Source organism: Musca domestica, unplaced genomic scaffold (genome assembly GCF_030504385.1).
Source record: "Musca domestica strain aabys unplaced genomic scaffold, Musca_domestica.polishedcontigs.V.1.1 45, whole genome shotgun sequence".
NCBI classification, from domain to species: domain Eukaryota; kingdom Metazoa; phylum Arthropoda; class Insecta; order Diptera; family Muscidae; genus Musca; species Musca domestica.
The window spans coordinates 2,922,825-2,942,680 of record NW_026712335.1 but is presented as its reverse complement, the minus strand read 5'-3'; the positions used below and the strand labels follow the sequence as shown (position 1 = coordinate 2,942,680).

The 19,856-nt window shown below is 35.3% G+C and overlaps 1 protein-coding gene across 1 annotated transcript in view; it reads left to right on the top strand.

Annotated features, from left to right (window-relative positions):
• LOC131804487 (mucin-5AC-like) overlaps positions 1 to 19,856 on the top strand; it is a 161,311-nt gene that overhangs the window by 53,836 nt on the left and 87,619 nt on the right. The window contains exon 3 of the mRNA XM_059127431.1: positions 10,587 to 12,104. Coding sequence (XP_058983414.1) covers positions 11,246 to 12,104 — 859 coding nt within the window. The 5' untranslated portion in view covers positions 10,587 to 11,245. The remainder of the gene's footprint in view (positions 1 to 10,586; positions 12,105 to 19,856) is intronic.

Sequence of the window (19,856 nt, the reverse complement as noted above, 5' to 3'; positions counted from 1 at the left end):
AACTTCAACAAAGTCAAAAGCCATAATTTTTACTTTCTTTTAATTTTATTGAATGAAAGCAAAAAAATGTTGGAAATAGCATCAATCTTTAGAATATGTTTGATTTGTTCGAATTGGTCACCTTTGGCACGAATTATAGTCTTCAAAGGCCAATGAAACTGTCACACGCTGCCCGAATGTTTCTCTGCTGTATTTTGGCCCATTTCCGGTTTTCTCCAATGAGAAAAAAAGCGCTTGCTTTGGTATTTTTTAGTGCCATCCTTGCTTTCCAAAATACTCCAGACACAGTAGTCCAACGGATTGGTATCCGGAGATATTGGTGGCCATTGTGCACTGGAAATGCAGCGAGAAATCTCATTTTGTAACCATTCTTGGGTGGCGCGTGCTGAGTGCGATGGTGCAGAGTCCTGTTGGAATGTCTAAGGTCTGCGTCCGAAATGCATGCGTGCCCAAGGCTTTAATACACCCTCCAGAATATTAGAATATTTATTCTGATGCCACGGTCGATTAATACGAGTGGAGAGCGACCACCGGCTGTTATAACGGCCCACACCATCACCATGGCCGGCGCATGAGTTCAGGTGGCCAACCGAAGGTGCACATTTTCAGCTGACCTCTTTGGCAAGTAAACACGATCACTTTGTTTATTTACAAACTGCTGTGCAACGAATGTTTTCTCATCGGAGAAAACCAAATTCGGCAGTTCACCACTTTCGGCCAAGCGAAGCAACTCTTTAGCTCTTTTCAGTCTATTTTCTTTCTGTTGTGGTGTAAGTTCTTGAACTTTTTGGAATTTCAATGGGTCTACCCCGAGCTCATTTTTTAATATTTGTCAAATGGAATATTGCGATATGTTCAGCTCACGAGCCATTTTTCGGCCACTGCAATGCCGGTTTCGATCAAGTCGTTTCTTTACTTTTCGAACCATTTCTGCTGATGTTGCTGTTTTCTTCCACTTCCTTGACATCGAGCTACGCCTCCAGTATCACGGTAACGAGCGATGGTATTCACATTTGAGTGCTGGAGTGCTTTAACGATAGCCACTTGTGGTTTTCCAGCCAAATATAAAGAAATCACACTATCCCGCTAGCATTCCATCACGAATAACTTATTTCTGGAAAATTCTCACCAAAATGCTTTTGTAAGCTTATAGACAATATAATGAACTGCCACTGGAATAATTTTAACAGCTTTTAGACGAGTGGCTTAGAAGTGGCAGCTGTCTGAAACTGCAGTTTTTTCATCTCATCCTGTAGATTTCGAATTTCAAACAAACCCTTTGGTATATCTATCCATCATCAGTGACTCTCATTCCAAATTTGAATACTAAGTATTATATTTTTGGTACATTCTGGTACATTCCGTTTCGTACCCTTTTATGGCGAATTTTCAAAAAACACGCCTATGCACTAAAAGTGACCTTTGTGTAAATTATCTAGCTTCAGTTTCTAGTTTCAGTCCTTTCGTCTGGGCTCTGATTCCCAGGCAGTCAGTTATTTCACTTCTCTTAAATATCATAATTGTTTTATTGAATTTTTGAAAACATTTTCAAATTGGTCACAAAACAGTTTTTTATGCATCGACTGGTCCTTTGACCATTTCTGTGGAATAGTAGTTGCACACTCGCAGTGACTGAGTTGTCAAAATTGCTCCCTCAACCTTTGTATTATCGATCAGCATCGAGTAACAATTTTACAAATTTGTTACAAATTATTGAGTTGTCAAAACACACCCATGTTGTTATTAATGACCTCGACCGCTTTAATATTGAGACATCTATTCCGCTGGAATTTATGAATAAATCGAATTATTTTTTATAGGGTTTATTGAACTTCATATATCGCGATGCAAAAAATTCAAACAATTTGGTACTACATTTCATTTGTCAAAATATTTCGAAAATAAAGAAAAAAATTAAAAAATTGATAACAAATTGAGTGATAATGGCCATAATGCCGGCAAACGGAATGCAGCTGTTGTTTTCTCTTCTTTTTCGTGTTTACCAAATTGTTCTGGTTTATTCATAAGCGCTTATTAATTATTCCCGGGTTTTATTATTCAGGTATGGCTTTTAAATTTACTGAAATCGAACTGAAATGAAAACATCACAATATTTCTGAAACATTTACATTTTAAACAAGTTTATTGTAAAACAAAACAACAACAACAACCCATAAACATGATCGGCGTTCAGCGACCAGCATTTATTGAGGTTATAAGCAATCGCCACGAAATGCTGCTGCTGTTGTTTTTTTTTTTGACAATAAAAATTTTGCGTATTTTCATTAAGCACAGTGAGAGCGAGAAAAAATCGTTGCACTTGTGGCAAAAAAACTTAAAAACGAGATGCAAAGTTGTCCTTGGATTTTTTTTTCGGTTGTCTACTACATCCACACTTACACATACATATGTATGTGTGGATGTGTCTCAATTTCGGTCAAGTAGAAACAACCTTCACTTCAGCAACAGCTGATTACATGTGTTGAAAAAAAAACAACATTACATATAAACTTTTTATTGCAATCATGAATTTTTGGCAATATTTTTTTCGTAATTTAATTTAATTGAAAGTAATAATGAAATAGATTTTGAGTTATTTTTGGTTGGCTCCGATGAAATTAATATGTGGATAATAGGTATTTGGAGTTCTACAATCTATATCTATAAAATAAATGATATATATGGCTGAAATTTGGTGAGGTGTAGCTTAGAGCCAGGAGACGGGCATAGCATACTATTTATTCTGAAAGTGAAGTAAAAGGCACTTAAAATTTAGTCTATTGTATTGGTCAAGTCGATAGAGGTAAAAATCGGAAATTTAGAAATTTAGGATTTTTTAATTTCGAAGTAAAAGTGTACTAAAGTACTGAAAACCATTATGCAGGGTGAGATAAAAAATGCAACAAAAGCAAATGCCATGATTTTTACATTTTTGTTAATTTTATTGAATGAAAGCAACAAATGTCGGAAATACCATCAAATTTTAGAATAAGTTTAGATTTGTTCGAAGTGGTCCCCTTTGGCACAAATTATGACCTTCAAACGGCCAATGAAACCATAACACGATGCCCGAATGTTGCTCTGTGGTATTTTGGCTCATTCCCGGCGAAGCGTTTGCTTGAGGTGATCGACACTTTGGTATTTTTTTAGTGCCAACCTTGCTTTCCAAAATACTCCAGACACAATAGTCCAACGTTTTGGTATAGGAGATTTTTGTGGCCATTGTGCGCGGGAAATGAAGCGATGAACCTCATTTTGTAACCATTCTTGGGTGGCGCGTGCTGATTGCGATGGTGCTGAGTCCTGATGAAATTTCCAAGGTCTGCGGCCAAAATGTTTGCATGCCCAAGACTTTAATATATCCTCCAGAATATTTTCGCGATAATATTCGGCATTTATGTTGATGCCACGGTCGATTAATACGAGCGGAGAGCGATCATCGACTGTTATGACGACCCACACCATCACCATGGCCGGCGCTTGAGTTCTGGTGGCCAACCGAAGGTGCACATTTTCAGAGGACCTCTGTGGCAGGTAAACACGATAATTTTGTTTGCTAAGAAACTGCTGGAATGTTTACAAACTGCGAGCAATGTTTTCTCATCGGAGACGGAGAAAATCAAATTCGGCAGTTCACCACTTTCGGCCTAGCGAAGCAACTCTTTAGCTCTTTTGAGTCTATTTTCTTTTTGTTTCTGTTGCGGTGTAAGTTCTTACACTTTTTGGAATTTCACTGGATATACCCCAAGCTAATTTTTCAATATTTGCCGAATGGAATATTGCGACAAGTTCAGCTCACGATACATTTTTCGGCCACTGCGACGCGGGTTTCGATCAGGTCGCTTCCATACTTTTCGAACCATTTCTGCTGATGTTGCTGTTTTCTTCCGTCCACTTCCTTGACGTCGGGCTACGCTACCAGTGTCACAGTAATGAGCGATGGTACGAGACACAAAAGATGTATTCACATCTGCTGGAGTGCTCTAACGATAGCCACTTGTGGTTTTCCAGCCAAATATAAAGAAATCGCATTATCACGCTTGAATTCCATCACGAATAACTTTTTTCCTGAAAGTTCTCACCAAAATGCTTTTGTACGCTTGTAAACAATATAATGAGAACATGAACACTGGAATAATTTTAACAGCTGTCAGACGAGTGGCTTAGAAATGACAGCAATCTGAAGTTGGTTGCAGTTTTTTCATCTCACCCTGTATATGTATTTTTTACAAAGAAAGAAAAATACAGGTCTTTTGACCTTGCCTTCTATAATGGACTTTTTTATGAATTCCAATCGTTTGGCTTTGATAGACAATCCTGTAGCTTTCTCACGGACAGTTTCTTCAGGATAACAAAGGGCGAGTGAATCGCCGGCCAGTGTTGGCAGGGTCTCCTCAAGGTTTACTCTTAGGCAGAATATTATACGACATATTTTCTGCGACATCCCGGCTTCTCCCTTTGGCAGTTTCCTCCTCTGGGTTTTTGGAGGTCTCCTCCAGACCTGTGCCGATGATATCCTTTAGCCTTTTCCGGTCCCCTAGCTAGGCCGATCCATAGGCGCCCTTACGAGTACTCGATGCCCTCCCCTGAAGTACCCTGTACTTCGTTAGATGACGGCTAAATTTAAATGTAGGGAAATGTTGTGCTACGGCCTTCTATGCTCGGCCGGGAATAAAATACTCCAATTTTAGGAGGTGTCAGCCAGTTCTGAAAATAGGCTTGGGCCGGCAGGAACTGTCGTCGCCTATGCCTTCCCCTACCTGATTTTATATTTCGTCTCACCAGATGGAAAGGCTTAGTTTGTGGGAAAGTAACATACTGTCCTTTTTTTGGGCCTCCGTAAATGTTTACTCTAATTTTTATACCCTCCACCTTGGAAAGGAGGGTATATTAACTTTGTCATTCCGTTTGTAACATCCTTAAATATTCATCTTAGACCCCATAAAGTATATATATTCATAATCAGCATAAAATTCTAAGTCGATTTAACGATGTCCGTCTGTCTGTCTGTCTGTCTGTCTGTCTGTCTGTCTGTCCGTCTGTCTGTCTGTTGAAATCACGATACAGCCCACAATATTTGACGTAGAAAATTTAGCAGAGCTATTTGCATTGTGTCTAGGATGGTTGGTATTGAAAATGAGATATATCGGTCCACGTTCTGGTATAGTCCCCATATAACGGTACCTCCCGATATTCGTTATTTTGATGATTTATGCCACATTTTTTCACGGATATGTTTGGAAATTGGTATTTGTAGGTCATAACGGGTCCCTGAGCGTGTGGCAAAACATTGTATGTATAGGTCCACGTTGTGGTATAGCCCCCATATAAAGGTACCTCCCGATATTCGGTATTTTAGTTTTTTTTGGCCACATTTTTTCACGGATTTGTCTAAAAATTGGTATTTGTGGGCCATAATGGTTTCCAGCTCCGGTGGCGAAACATTGCATGTATGTGTCCATGATTTGGTATAGCCCCCATATAACGGTACCTCCCGATATTCGGCAATTTGATGATTTTTGCAACATTTTTTCACGGATTTGTTTGAAAATTGGTATTTGTTGGTCATAATGGGTTCCAGCTCCGGTGGCGAAACATTGCATGTATGGGTCCATGATTTGGTATAGCCCCCATATAACGGTACCTCCCGATATTCGGTAATTTTATGATTTTTGCCACATTTTTTTCACTGATTTGTCTAAAATTGGTATTTGTGGGTCATAATGGGTCCTAGTTCGTGTGGCGAAACATTGTAATTATAGGTCCACGTTTTGGTGTGGCCCCCATATAACGGTACCTCCCGATATTCGGCATTTTAATGATTTTTGCCACATTTGTTCTAATGTTTCTTTTACCCTAAGGTGGAGGGTATTAAAAGTTAGGCCCGACCGAACTTAATGTTTTTTTACTTGTTTATTATTTAGTTTTTAAGTTTTTCATAGCCCTGTTTTATAATTCTATTTTTCGGGGGCAGAATTAAAGTTTTAGCCATAAGACATTATGTAGCCTATTGTGTCCAGAAATATGTTATGGCCCTCTTTGTTAAGATAAAGTAGGGGTTGAACAAATGCATGTTTATTTATAGGACAGATAGGTTTAAGTAATTTAGCCTATGTTAGTAATACGATTTGAATTAATAAAACGGCCACAGGCTAAAACTATGCATTTATCTCACTTAGACTCAGTGGAAGTTTTTGAGGTTAAAATAAAAACATTTAAAAAAATTGCAATAAAATAATATTTCAATTAGATTTAATTAAAAATTTAATTATGTGGTGCTTCAGCTGCAACTCTGTTGCAATCAAACAATCTATAATTTTATATTAATTGATGAAAATTGTGGAAAATTCGCGAAAAAAAAAACAGTTTTTAATAACAATGGCAAAAACATTGTTTAAATTATTATTATTGCACAAAGAAAGTATAGACTTCCCACCACTTCTGGATATTAATCATCGTCGTCATAATCATCATCACAATGATTATTTATTTCTATTATTTTATTTTTTTCCAACAAATGCATTGTTAAAATTGGGGTGCGTGCTAACAGTCAATTATAAATTGAAAAAAAAATGTGGTTGGTAGTAGGTATATACTTATAAAACTACAATAATTAATGCATGCAATTAATAAATTAGTATTTTTATCAACGCTCATTTATCTTTGAATCGAAACACCACAACATCAAATATATATTTTTACAATGGCATTCTCCATTGATGGCAGATGCTGTAATTCGCTAAAAATAAACAGAAAATTTAAAGAAAATAAAAATAAAAAAATCAAAACCATTCACTTCGTTTTAAAAAAGTATGTATAATTAACTAATAAAAACAATACATTACAATTTACATACGTTTGTTTGTGTGTAAGTCGGTTGGGAATGGAACGGGACAAAGTGTTGATGAATTGCATTAGTTAATTACGTTGTTAAATGCAAATTACAAGAAAATATTAAATGTCTTAATTGAAATATATATATTTTTTTTCAAAACACTGATCATAAAGGAGTGTTTTTGTTGTAAGAAATATTAAATAAAATCAATAATCAAGGGCAATAGAGACTTTAAAATGTCATAAATCAGTAGATTATGAAAGTAGACCCAAATATAGACAAGTAAGAAAGCAGCTAAGCTCGACCGGGCCGAAATTTTTATACCCTTCACCATTTGAAAGACATTTGAAAAATTTCAACAAAAAAAAATCCGTCGGAAAATACCGTTTAAATGAAGACCGTTATGTGGTTTACACTTATTCCAAATTTCAGATCTATCAAATCTAGTACCATTTAGCCCTATTCGGATTTGTATGTCACCACAACCACCTTTAAATGTCAAACACAAATTGTAACAACCTTAGTACCATTTAGTACAAAATTTCCAAAACCACCTCTCCATATCAACCCTACTTCCTAAATTTGGTTTTCAAAACAAAATTTTTACCCTTTCTTTCTTCCCATGTCTCAATTTAGTGCATTTTAGTGCTTTTGCTACACTTATTGTTCGAATTTCCATGAAACCTTTCATCAATTCTACACAATATCTAAGGCACTCATTCCAGCTCCATACCCTTTCTTAAATATCAAATTTCATTCCATTTAGTACTTTTCGTACTTTATGATACGTTTTTCAAAATTCACCATCATATAGCAATTCCACCTTTCAAAAAATGATCTATCCCATCCACATATCACAAATTTAGTAACATTTAGTACTATTCGAATTTTTAAGTACACATTTCCAAAACCACCTTCAAATCTCAACCCTACACACTAATAGTGACTGTAATATGAACATTTCAAAATTCCAGCTCCATCCGTCCACACCAATTGTATCAACATTTAGTACCATTAAGTACAGTTTTAAGACTTAGTACACGATTTCAAAACCACCTCCTTATATCAACCCTACTTCCTAAACTTTGTTTTCATATCGTACCTTTATTATTCGATCCTATTTCAAAATTTCTGATTTCTAGCTCTATCTCTTCCCCAAATACCAAATTTTATATCATTTCATACTTTTCAAAATCCTCCTCCATATATCAACCCCTCCCACAAAGAGTGATCAAATTTCCAAATGCCAAATTTCAGATTTCCAGCTCTATCCTATCCTCATATAGCAAATTTAGTACAATTTAATACTTTTTGAACTTTGCAGTGCATATTTCCAACACCACCTTCTAATGGCAACTCCAATATCAATATTTCAGTACTTGCGCCACGCTTATTGTTAGAACTTCCATAAAACCATTGATTCATCAATTCTGAGCAACATCAAAGATCATATTTCCAAATTTCTGATTTCGAGCTCTATCTCTTCCCAAAATACCAATTTTTATACCATTTTGTACTTCTTGATACGTTTTTCAAATTCCACCTTCACATATCAACCCCAGCTCACAAAAAGTGACCCTAATACCAAATTTCAGATTTCCAGCCCTATCCCACCGTCATATACTAAATTTTATACCATTTTGCATTTTCGTACATGTTGGTACGTTTTTTATGAATTAATAATAAGTGATTCTAGGCCTAAGCTTAGTAAAAACTCTCTGATCTTTTTGAATTTTTTTAGAGGTAGATTTTTTTACCCCGGTTCCTTGTCCGAGTTCAAAGAGCTATAGCTTTGGATCCAAGAAAGATAATAACAAATATTGTAGCATTTTGAAAATGTTGTAGTGTCAACATTTTGTAGACTTCCAGTATGAGGCCTTTTTCGAGTTTTGGGGGATTTAAAAAAAAACCGGTCCAAAAAATCAATAATTTTGATACAAATCCAGAATCGCTTTAAATAACTCCATCATCAGTGCCACTTGTTGGATAGGTATTTGCATTAATTTTGAAATGATTTAGTTGGTCCGGGTCTAATCCGGGTCTTGGACCCGGAATTTCGGTTTAAATATTAAGTCTATCTCTGGAAAAAATTTACAAAAAATACGAGAGTTTTACTGAATTAAAATAAATTAAAATATATATTTTATTTTTTTTTTAAATAAAATAAATATTTTTTAATAATATTTTAATTATAAATAAAATAAATATATCGTTTTATTTAAATAAAATAAATATTATTTATTTTTGTGTTTTAATTTATTAATTAAATAATTGATGTATGCCTCATTAGTTAGTTATTAATTTATTTATACGTTTTTTGTTTGTTATATTTTATTATATTTATTTTTTATACCCTACACCACAAGGTGGTCAGGGTATTATGTCTTTGTGCATTTGTTTGTAACAGGCAAAAGGAAATGAGATAGACCGATAGTTCCTTTTAATGATCTGCATAGAATCACATTCTGAGTTGATTTATGCGTGTCCGTCCGTCTGTCCATGTATTTTTTAGTGAACAAAGTACAGTTCGCATTTATTACCCGATCCAGATGACATTTTGCACAAATCATTTGTTTGGCCCAAGGACGAAACCTATTGAAATTGGAGATAATCGGTAAAAAATTAGATGTAGCTCCCATATATATCTTCGTCCGATTTGCCTTTTATTGTGCACCAAACGTGTAATATCAACCCGAATAGTATGAAATTTTGCAAATACAACCAAATTAGGCCTCAAAATAAGTAAACCAAATTTGATCGAAATCGGTTCAGATATAGCTATAGCTCCAATATATATTGTTCGTCCGATTTGTTATTTTAGTCCTCCGCAGCCGTAATATGCACTCTGTAACAACAATATTTGGGCAAATATATCAAATACAGCTCAGAAATACCTTTGCTAAATTTTATCGAGATCGGTTCGGATTTGGATATATCTCCCATATATAACTTCGTCCGATTTACCTGTTATTGTGCACCAAACGTCTGATATTTTCCCAAATGGGATGAAATGTGGCAATTACGATCGAATTGAGTCTAAAAGCTGGTATGCCAATTTTGGTGAAGATCGGTTCAGATATAGTTATAGCTCCCATATATATTGTTCATCCGATTTGTTATATTTGTTACCCACAGCCGTAATATGCACCCCGTAACAACGATATTCAGGGAAATATATCGAATACAGCTCAGAAATATCTTTGCAAATATTATCAAGATCGGTTCAGATTTGGATATAGCTCCCATATATATCAAACGGGCAATACAAGTCCGAGTTTAAAAGATACAAATGCTTCGGCATATTTAGTCTTCTGGACTTTAAATTATAATTATAATCATAGTGTATGATTGAATTCTCCCATAAAAACTTTTAATTGTTATCTGGAGCTCTACTAAATTAGCAAAGTGGTGTAGGGTATCATAAAGTCGGCCCCGCCCGACTTTAGGACTTTCTGTACTTTTTTTGTTTTATATTTTTATCTGCTATTGTTGTTTTGTTTATCTTTTTTTAATATATATTTTTATTTGTTTTTAAAACTATTTTGAAAAGTCGTAACCCAAAGCCTAGCCAAAAAAGATTTCCCCACAAAGAAGTCTTGGCCATATTTGCATTAAATGTTTTCTGTTTTCAGTTTTTTTTTACTTCAAACATTAAAATTCCAACACATTTTTCATACATTTTTTCGATTTATGAGCCACAACTACGGTACGAATATTCATGAAACTGTTTTTGTTGTTTTTCATTTTCCAGATACCAATGTTGCAACCAGATCTCAACCAACAACAAGTGAAAATAAGTCTACAACAAGACTTGAATTATTGTCGAAAACAGAAACAGCCACAGCTGAGTGGAGCTGAGCAGAAACAACAACAACACCATCACCACCACCATCAACAGCAGAAGCATCAGCCCAAACAGCAGCCAGATTTTGAAACCGGCATTTCAGGCAGCGGCGACGTTAGCGGTTGTGGTTTGAAAGACAATTACCATAAATGTGGCCTTAAAATAAACGAGAAAATTCTGCATAATTACAACAATTACGAATTGAGATAAAACAACAACTACAACAAAAATAAAAAAGAAAAATTAAAACGGACAGAAAATATTGAAAATAGCAAATGATAAAAGACGAAGAGTGTGAAAAACTTGCTACGAATCAAAAGGAAAGAGTACAAAATATTTTTTACTTGGAAAGCGAGAAAAATAGAAAATTCGAACAGACTGACTGACTGACAGATCGACAGGCAGAAAACCAGGCCCATGAGTGTTAAATTGAAAATTTTCGAAGCCCAAATTTTAAAGAGAAACTCAAGTTAATCGAAATAAAAAAAAACAGAAGAAAAACCAAAAACGAAAAACAGAAACATTCAAACTGCTACACCACGGTGCTTATCACGGTGCATTTGCTGATGATGTCTAGAGAGCCGTTAAGCCAAGAAACCGCCAAACCAAGCCAACATCAAAAACAGCAACAACACCAACAACATCAACTTCAAAAATTGCAACCACAAACGGAAAAACACAAAGAGCCTTCTTGTTGTTGTAAATGTGGAAATCAAGCGAATAGTGGAAGACGGAGAAGTCGTGCTGGTGTAGGTGGTGATGCATTGGGAGGAGTAGGCCCCAATAGTTGGAGTAGCGGTGCTGCATCATCGTCATCCCCACTGCCAACCACAACCACTTCATCATGGTGTTATCGTCAGGCTAGTGGCTTGCTCAGTGGCATTTGTTGGTGGCTGGTTTTGGTGGTATTTATGCTGATATTGTGTGGCAATTCGGCGGTTTCACAGCAGCTACAACAACAACAGCAAACTTCTTATAATCTCAACAACAATGGCAATCAAAACAATAGTTCCACCGACAGCAACAACAACAGTGCCAACATATCATGGCAAATTGCCACACCAAATAATGACAATGCAGCAGTGGTGCAGCCACAGCCGCTGACTTTAGAAGTAGGCGAGGGAAAACAACAGCCACCAGCCGATGTTGTCTTGCCCTTAAGACAGGCAAGATTTTTTAAATTCACCACTACCACCACCACCCCCTCATCGGCATTAAATGGCAAGTCGCTTAACGTGACAACAATTGCAAATGGCGAAAGTGGTGGTAAAAATCGCAGCACTACTTCAAAATCTGTTACCGAGTCGTTGGATCTTAAAGATGACAGTAACGACAACAACAACGATGACAACGAAGATTTGGATACCAATGACGATGATGATGATGATTTAGGCAATTCATCTGAATTATTAAATGAATCAGAAGGTGAGTGTTTGTTTGTTGTGTTTTTTTTTTTCTATTTTTGTTTTTGAAGACAATTTCTAAACATCTGTTCGTCTATTTTTTTGTGGAGAAAATAATCTCCAAAAAAATTTGGAATTTTTGACGATAATTAAATGTATGCCTGTTATTTTTAAAATATGACATCTCCTGGCGGATGAGCAATTATTATTGGCATTAATAAATATTACATCATGTTGTTATTGTTAGGAATTTTTAAATACCAAATATTAGGGTAGAATTAATTTTAGATTTTGAAAAATTATGAAATGGTTTCAAATAAAGAATTAAAAGAATAGAGGTGATTTAGATAACAGTTACAATAATAACTGTATATTGAATATTTTTATATCCTTCACCATATAGTAGTTTGGGTATAACGTCTTTGCACATTTGTTTGTAACATAGAGAAGGAAACGATATAGACCCATAGTTTATTTTAAGTATCCGCATAGAATCACTTTCTGAGTCGATTTACATTGGTGGCCAAAACTAAAGCAACTGAAATCACAAGGAGAATGAATGCCCTGTTACTTTTTCAAAAATTAAGAAAATGATAAAGTTTTTCTTGTTTTAAATTAGGTACTTTATTCACTTTTTAAAAACCTAAAACACAAAACCAAAATTCATTTTTATATAAAAAATAATGTTTGGTAAAGTCAATTAACCCGATTTTGGCTTGGACAAAACAAAAGCAACTCTGTTGTACATTCATATAACCGCTGCAATTTCAGTTGTTTTTACTGTGATATTTATCGCTTTTTGCTTCCTTCGACAATTTCGCTTGTCATAAATCCTTTTTGAGAAGCTTTTTACAACAGTATGTGTTTTTCTTTTCGTTTTTTAAGCACTGCCCAAAAAATTTTAAAAATGGCTAAAAGCAAATACAGTACCTGAATAAAACAGCAAATTATCAGTGACTATCAAAACAACATATTACAGAAAATGATTTCCGAGAAATATTTCATAAATATTTATGTGATTTCATAATTATTTCTGTATACTAAGTCGATTTTATGAAACTGGATCAGTAGTAACAGTCTATTACGGATGAAGGCCGTGAAAAACTTCAGCCCGTACTGATCCACAAATTGTGAGAGAAATAAAAAACAATTATTTAAGAGTTCAACTGGATTGGTGAGAGAGCAATCATTGGATATAAGCTCGAGATCAGTGCGTAGACGAGTAGTGGCAGCTGGTCTGCATGCCCGTAAGACATCAAAAAACCATTTATATCTAAAAAAATCAAAAAGGCTTCCGGAAACGATAATATTAAGTGGAATCAAGCTCAATGGAAAAAACATTATTTCTGGGATGAGTCTACGTTTAATATTAAAGGCTCAGAAGTGAAAAATTTTATGGTGAGAAGACCAAAAATGAAGGACTCAAGCCGCAGTGTTGCAAAGGTACAGTGAAGCATGAGGGAGGGTCAAAAATGGCGTTGCGCTGTTTTTCTTTCTATGGACTTGGGCCTATCCATAAAATAAAGGAAGTTGTGGATCGGTTTGTTTACAAAGATGTGTTGGACATCACGTTGTTCCCTTACACTGAGTAAAATATTCGGCTGTTTTGGGTGTTTCAGCATGACAAGGATCCCAAACTTGTATCAAAACTTGTCAAATATTGGTTGCGGAAGTCAAAAATTCATGTTTTGTTATGGCCGGCACAATCACCTGAGCTAAACTCCTTAGAAAACCTTTGGAGTATCGTAGATAGGAAGATCAAGAGAGATTCGGAAATAAATAAGCACAACATTTTCTAAAGAATTCAGGGTGCCTGGGAAAGCACACCCAAGGATCAAATTGAGCGTGTTATAGATTCAATGCCTCGTAGGTGTGCAGCTGCTATCGAAAATAATGGTTATGCTATCGACTACCAGCCAAAATTTAATTATTTTAAAATAAAAAATCAAAAGTTGCTTTAGTTTTGACCAAGCAAAAATTGGGTCATTTTAGTTTTCCACACATTATTTTTCGTTCAAAATTATTTTTGTATTTTTATTTTTAGTTTCTTAAAAGTGAATTAAGCCCCTCATTTAAAACTGGAAAAATAATTACGATTTGTTTATTCTTGTAGAAGTTACAGGACATTTATTGTCTTTGCGATTTAAGTTGCTTTAGTTTTGGCCACCAGTGTATGCATGTCAGTCCGTCCCTGCGTCCGTTTGTCCATATATTGTTGTGAACAAAATGCAGGTCGCATTTATTATTCGCTTGAGATGAAATTTTCCAAACAACACTTGTTCCAAATTTAGATATAGCTCCCATATATATCTTCAACCGATTTCGTATTAACTGTGGACCAAATGACCCATATCAGTTCAAATGAATTGAATATTGGCACATCCGACCGCATTTAGTCTAGAAGCAAGCACATCAAATGCGGTATAACTGTAGCCGCATGTAGCCATATATACAGGGTGAGAAGAAAAAACTGCAACCAACTACTGACTGCTGTCATTTCAAAGCCTCTCGTCCGACAGCTGTTAAAATTAATCCAGTGACAGTTCATTATATTGTTTGCAAGCATACCAACACATTTTGGTGAGAATTTTCCAGAAAAAAATTTATTCGTGATGGAATTCAAGCGTGATAGTGTGATTTCTTAATATTTGGCTGGAAGGCTGCAAGTGGCTATCGTTAGAGCACTCCAGCATTTAAATGTGAAAAAATCTGTTGTGTCTCGTACCATCACTCGTTACCGAGATACTGGTTGCGTAGCCCGACGTAAAGGAAGTGGGCCGAAGAAAATCAGCAACATCAGCATGGTTCGAAAAGTAAAGAAGCGACTTGATCGAAACCCGCGTCTCAGTGGCCGAAAAAAGCTCGTTAACTGAACATATTGTAATATTCCATTCGCCAAATATTGAAAAATGAGCTTATCCTGAGCTCCCATTGAAATTCCAAAAAGTGCAAGAACTTACACCGCAACAGAAGGAAGTGGACGGAAGAAGACAGCAACATCAGTAGAAATGGTTCGAAATGTAAAGAAGCGAAACTCCCGTCGCAGTGGTCGAAAATGGTACGTGAGCAGAACATATCGCAATATTACATTCGGAAAATATTGAAAAATGAGCTCGGTGTAAAGCCATTGAAATTCCAAAAACTGCTAGAACTTTCACCGCCACAGAAACAAAAATAGACTCAAAAGAGCTAACGAGTAGCTTCGGTTGGCCGAAAGGGGTGAACTGCCGAATTTCGTTTTCTCCGATGAGGAAACATTCATTTTCCAGCAGTTTGTAAACAAACAAAATAATCGTGTGTACGCCAAAGAGGTCAGCTGAAAATGTGCACCTTCGGTTGACCACCATAAACTCAAGGGCCGGCTATAGTGATGGTGTGGGCTGCCATAACAGCCGATGGTCGCTCTCCACTGGTATTAATCGACTGTGGCATCAGAATAAATGCCGAATATTATCTCGAAAATATTCTGGAGGGTGTATTAAAGCCTTGGGCACGCAAACAGTACGTGCCACCCAAGAATGGTTACAAAATGGAGTTCCTCGCTTCATTTCCAGCGCACAATGGCCACCAAAATCTCCGGATACCAATCCGTTGGTCTATTGTGTCTGGAGTATTGTGGGAAGCAAGGTTGGCACTAAAAAATACCAAAGTGTCGATCATTTCAAGCAAGCGCTTTGCCGCGAATGGGCCAAAATACCGCAGAGCATTATTTGGGCAGCGTGTGACGATTTCATTGGCCGTTTGAAGGCCATAATTCATGTCAAAGGTGACCAATTCGAACAAATCTAAACTTATTCTAAAATGTGATGCTATTTCCGACATTTTTGATTTCATTCAATAACAGGTCGTATTTATTGTCCGGTTAAGATAACCCTATTTAGATTCGTTATAATCGGTCAAAATTTAGATATAGCTGTCATATATATCTTCGTCCGAATTCCACTTTATTGTGCGCCATCTGTCTAATATTCGTTCAAGTGAAAGGGCAAATCCGACTTAATTCAGCCTAAAAGCAAGTGTTTCAAATTTGATGAAAATCGGATCAGATATAGCAATAGTTCCCATACATTTATTTCAACCGATTTTGGTGGAATTGTTTTAAAATTGGCTAAAATCATGAAAAGTTTGAAGAAGTATTGAGATATGCGAAGTTGAAAAACAATCGGATGCTCATTTCGCATTTTTATGAGAGTTTGGGTTACATTGAATGTTGACCCTTTTGTGGGGGAGGTACAGAAAGGAGAGATCTGTCCTATCATCTTCACACCAAACCTTGTGTTAAAAGAAATGTTGGGCTGTGGGAAATTTGAGGACAATTTTAAATTTTTGAAAGTTATGATTATTCACAATATTAGCACCTAATATATTCGTTCCTAACACTGATACAAATATTATGATTTACCAAGTTTGAGCTTAATCAGATGAACCTCTCTCTTAATATGATTAATATTAATATGATCGGTTCAGATATAGCTATAGCTCCCATATATAATGTTTATCCGATTTGTTACTTTTGTCCTCCGCAGTCGTAATATGCACTCTGTAAGAACAATATTTGGGGAAATATATCAAATACAGCTCAGAAATACATTTGGTAAATTTTATCGAGATCAGTTCCGATTTGGATATAGCTCCCATATATAAATTCGTCCGATTTGCTTTTTATTGTACATCAAACGTCTAATATTTGCCCAAATGGGATGGAATTTGGCACTTACGACCGAATTGAATCTAAAAGCTAGTATGTCAAATTTGGTGAAGATTGGTTCGGATATAGCTGTAGCTCCCATATATACTGTTCATCCTAGTTGTGATATGTTTGTTACCCACAGCAGTAATATGCACTCCGTAACATCGATATTCAGGGAAATATATCAAATACAGCTTAGAAATATCTTTGCCAAATTTTATCGAGATTGGTTCCGATTTGGATATAGCTCCCATATATATTTTTATCCGATTTAATTGTGCACCAAATGGGCAATACAAGTCCGAATTTAAAAGATACAATTGCTTCGGCATATTTAGTCCTTTGAACTTTAAATTATAATTATAATTATAATCATAGCGTGTATGATTGAATTCTCCCATAAAAACTTTTAATTGTTATGCGGAGCTCTACTAAATTAGCAAATTGGTGTAGGTTATCATAAAGTCGGCCTCGCCCGACTTTAAGACTTTCTTTACTCTTTTTTTTTTTTTTTTTTTTTTTTTGAAAATGCTGCCCTTTTGTGGGAGAGGTATCAGAAAGGGGTGGAGCGAAGATGCCAATCTCCAAACTCAATCTAAGTTTGACAATTATATTACGATGTACCAAGTTTTGCCGAAATCGAATACTCTTTACGAAAATTATCTTGCGCCACAACCAGATAGATATCCCGAAACGGCTTTCGCATAAAAAAGATCAATGTCAAGAAAATTTTTTTCTAAGATGCCCATTCGACCGTATCAAAAGTTATATGTCATATGACTACAGATGATAGATTTAAAATTATTAATTATTAAATAATTATTTGTTAAGATTAGAATAAAATTGTGCAAATTGTGTAACAATTACAATGAAAGATTATGCTACATTTCGACGACGACAATTGTTTCAGCTCATTAGCGCTTGGGAAAAAAATTTTGACAAACGACATCTTAACCTATTATTTTTTGTTTTTTTTTTTATTTTCAAATGATGGAAAAGTGGTGAAGTGAATTTACTCTCTAATGTTTCCTTTCAAATATTTACTCCGGAAATAATGAAAGTTTTTGATGAGACTATTTAAAACTAAAATTCTCACAATAAAATTATATATATTTTTTTGGAAAATTTATGCTAAATTGGTGGTTGGGTAAGGCGATTATCTTGTTCCCATTTTTTAGGCAGGGAATATAATTTTGACGTTGTAACATTAAGAAAGTGTGTTACATCACAATGAATCGCAGCTCACATAATTATTAATTTATCGTTTAATTCCAAATTATTATGGTGCAAATCGGCAGAAACACCCTCCTCCCCAATTGCCTCCAGCTGCCACCTACTTTTTTTTGACACATCAAAATAAAATCCCTACAAATTCCATCCATTTGTTCAGCGCCCTGAGTGCTCTTCAAAATGTACCTGCTGTTGTTTGAAGTGTTTGTTATACAAATTCAAAATTAAACATTGAATGGAAAAAAAAGAAGAAAATAGCTCCAGGCCAATAACATATCATTAGTTAGCCATTGTTCACACGCCGTTGTTAACCAACCACAGAGAAACTATATAAATTATAAATCTGATTTTGATTTGAAGAGAGTAATCAAATTTAATGTGTTTTAGGTTATAATTTATGGAGAAATAAATTTACAAAAAAAAGTTTTTTTATTTTACATGAACGAAATTATGTAATTTATAATTTATAATCATTTAATATTGTTCGGTAAAATGTTAACACATTTGAAGGGGTAGGTTTTAGGCTTTTCTCTGCCAAGTCAATAATAATTATTTATTGTTTAGGAAAAAAGCTGTAACTTTTTACTTTTAATACCCTCCAACCATTTGTTACAAATTTGACAATTTCCAAAAAAAAAAAAAAAATAAATAAATAAATAAATAAATAAAATCCGTTAAAAATTCTGTTAAAATCTTAAAAATACCGAATGCCTATACGACGACGTGGACCTGCATAGGCAACTTTTGTCATAAGTTATTACAATATTTAAATCCGAAACTTGAAGAAAAATCTGTTTATAATGTAGCTAAAATCATCAAAACGCCGAATATAGGGGGTACCGTTATATGGGGGCTATACGAAGACGTGGACTTGCACAGACAATTTTCTGGCCTGGGCTGAAGTATCCATTACCAACTTCACATGCGAAATTTAAAACAATCCGGGTAAATAATGTCGCTAAAATCATCAAAATACCGAATATCGGGGGGTACCGTTATATGGGGGCTATACGAAGACGTGGACCTACACAGATTATTTTCTGTCTTAGGCTGTAATATTCATTACGAACTTCAAATGCCAAATTTGAAACAATTCCGGTGAGTAATGTCGCTAAAATCATCAAAATACCGAACATCGGGAGGTACCGTTATATGGGGGCTATATGATAACTTGGACCTACATGGCCCATTTACGAACTTAACCTGCCTACTGGCAAAATATACATGTGTGCAAAATTTTAGCCTTCTATCTCAATTTGTTCGAAAGATAGCGTGATTACAACAGACAGACGGACAGACAGACGGACAGACAGACAGACAGACACACAGACAGACAGACGGACATGGCTAAATCGTCTTAGAATTTTACACTGATCAAAAATATATATACTTTGTTGGGTCTGACATGAGTATTTCGAGGAGTTACAAACGGAATGACAAAATTAATATACCCTCCATAGTATGGTGGAGGGTATAAAAAACTTAAAAAAATTTAAAAATAGGCAGTAAATATTTATAGACCATACTATACTATATGATACCCTGAATATTTAGTAGAGCTCCTGTAACAAAAGAATTTATTTGAAGTGAATCACATTTGGCTTTAGAGCACTTATATTATGATATCAGAGGGAATTAATATATGGGAGGCATATACAATTCTGAATCGATTTATCCTAAATTTGAGGGAGACAATTTTAATCTTTTATACCAAATAACATTGTTATAGAGTGCATGATATCATTTCGAGAAGGATTATATTAAAAAAATATGCATCGGAATTCCAAAAAGTGGAAACGGTGATTCGCTCCATTTGGGCTGATATTAACCATTATTTGCACAATAAACTTGAAA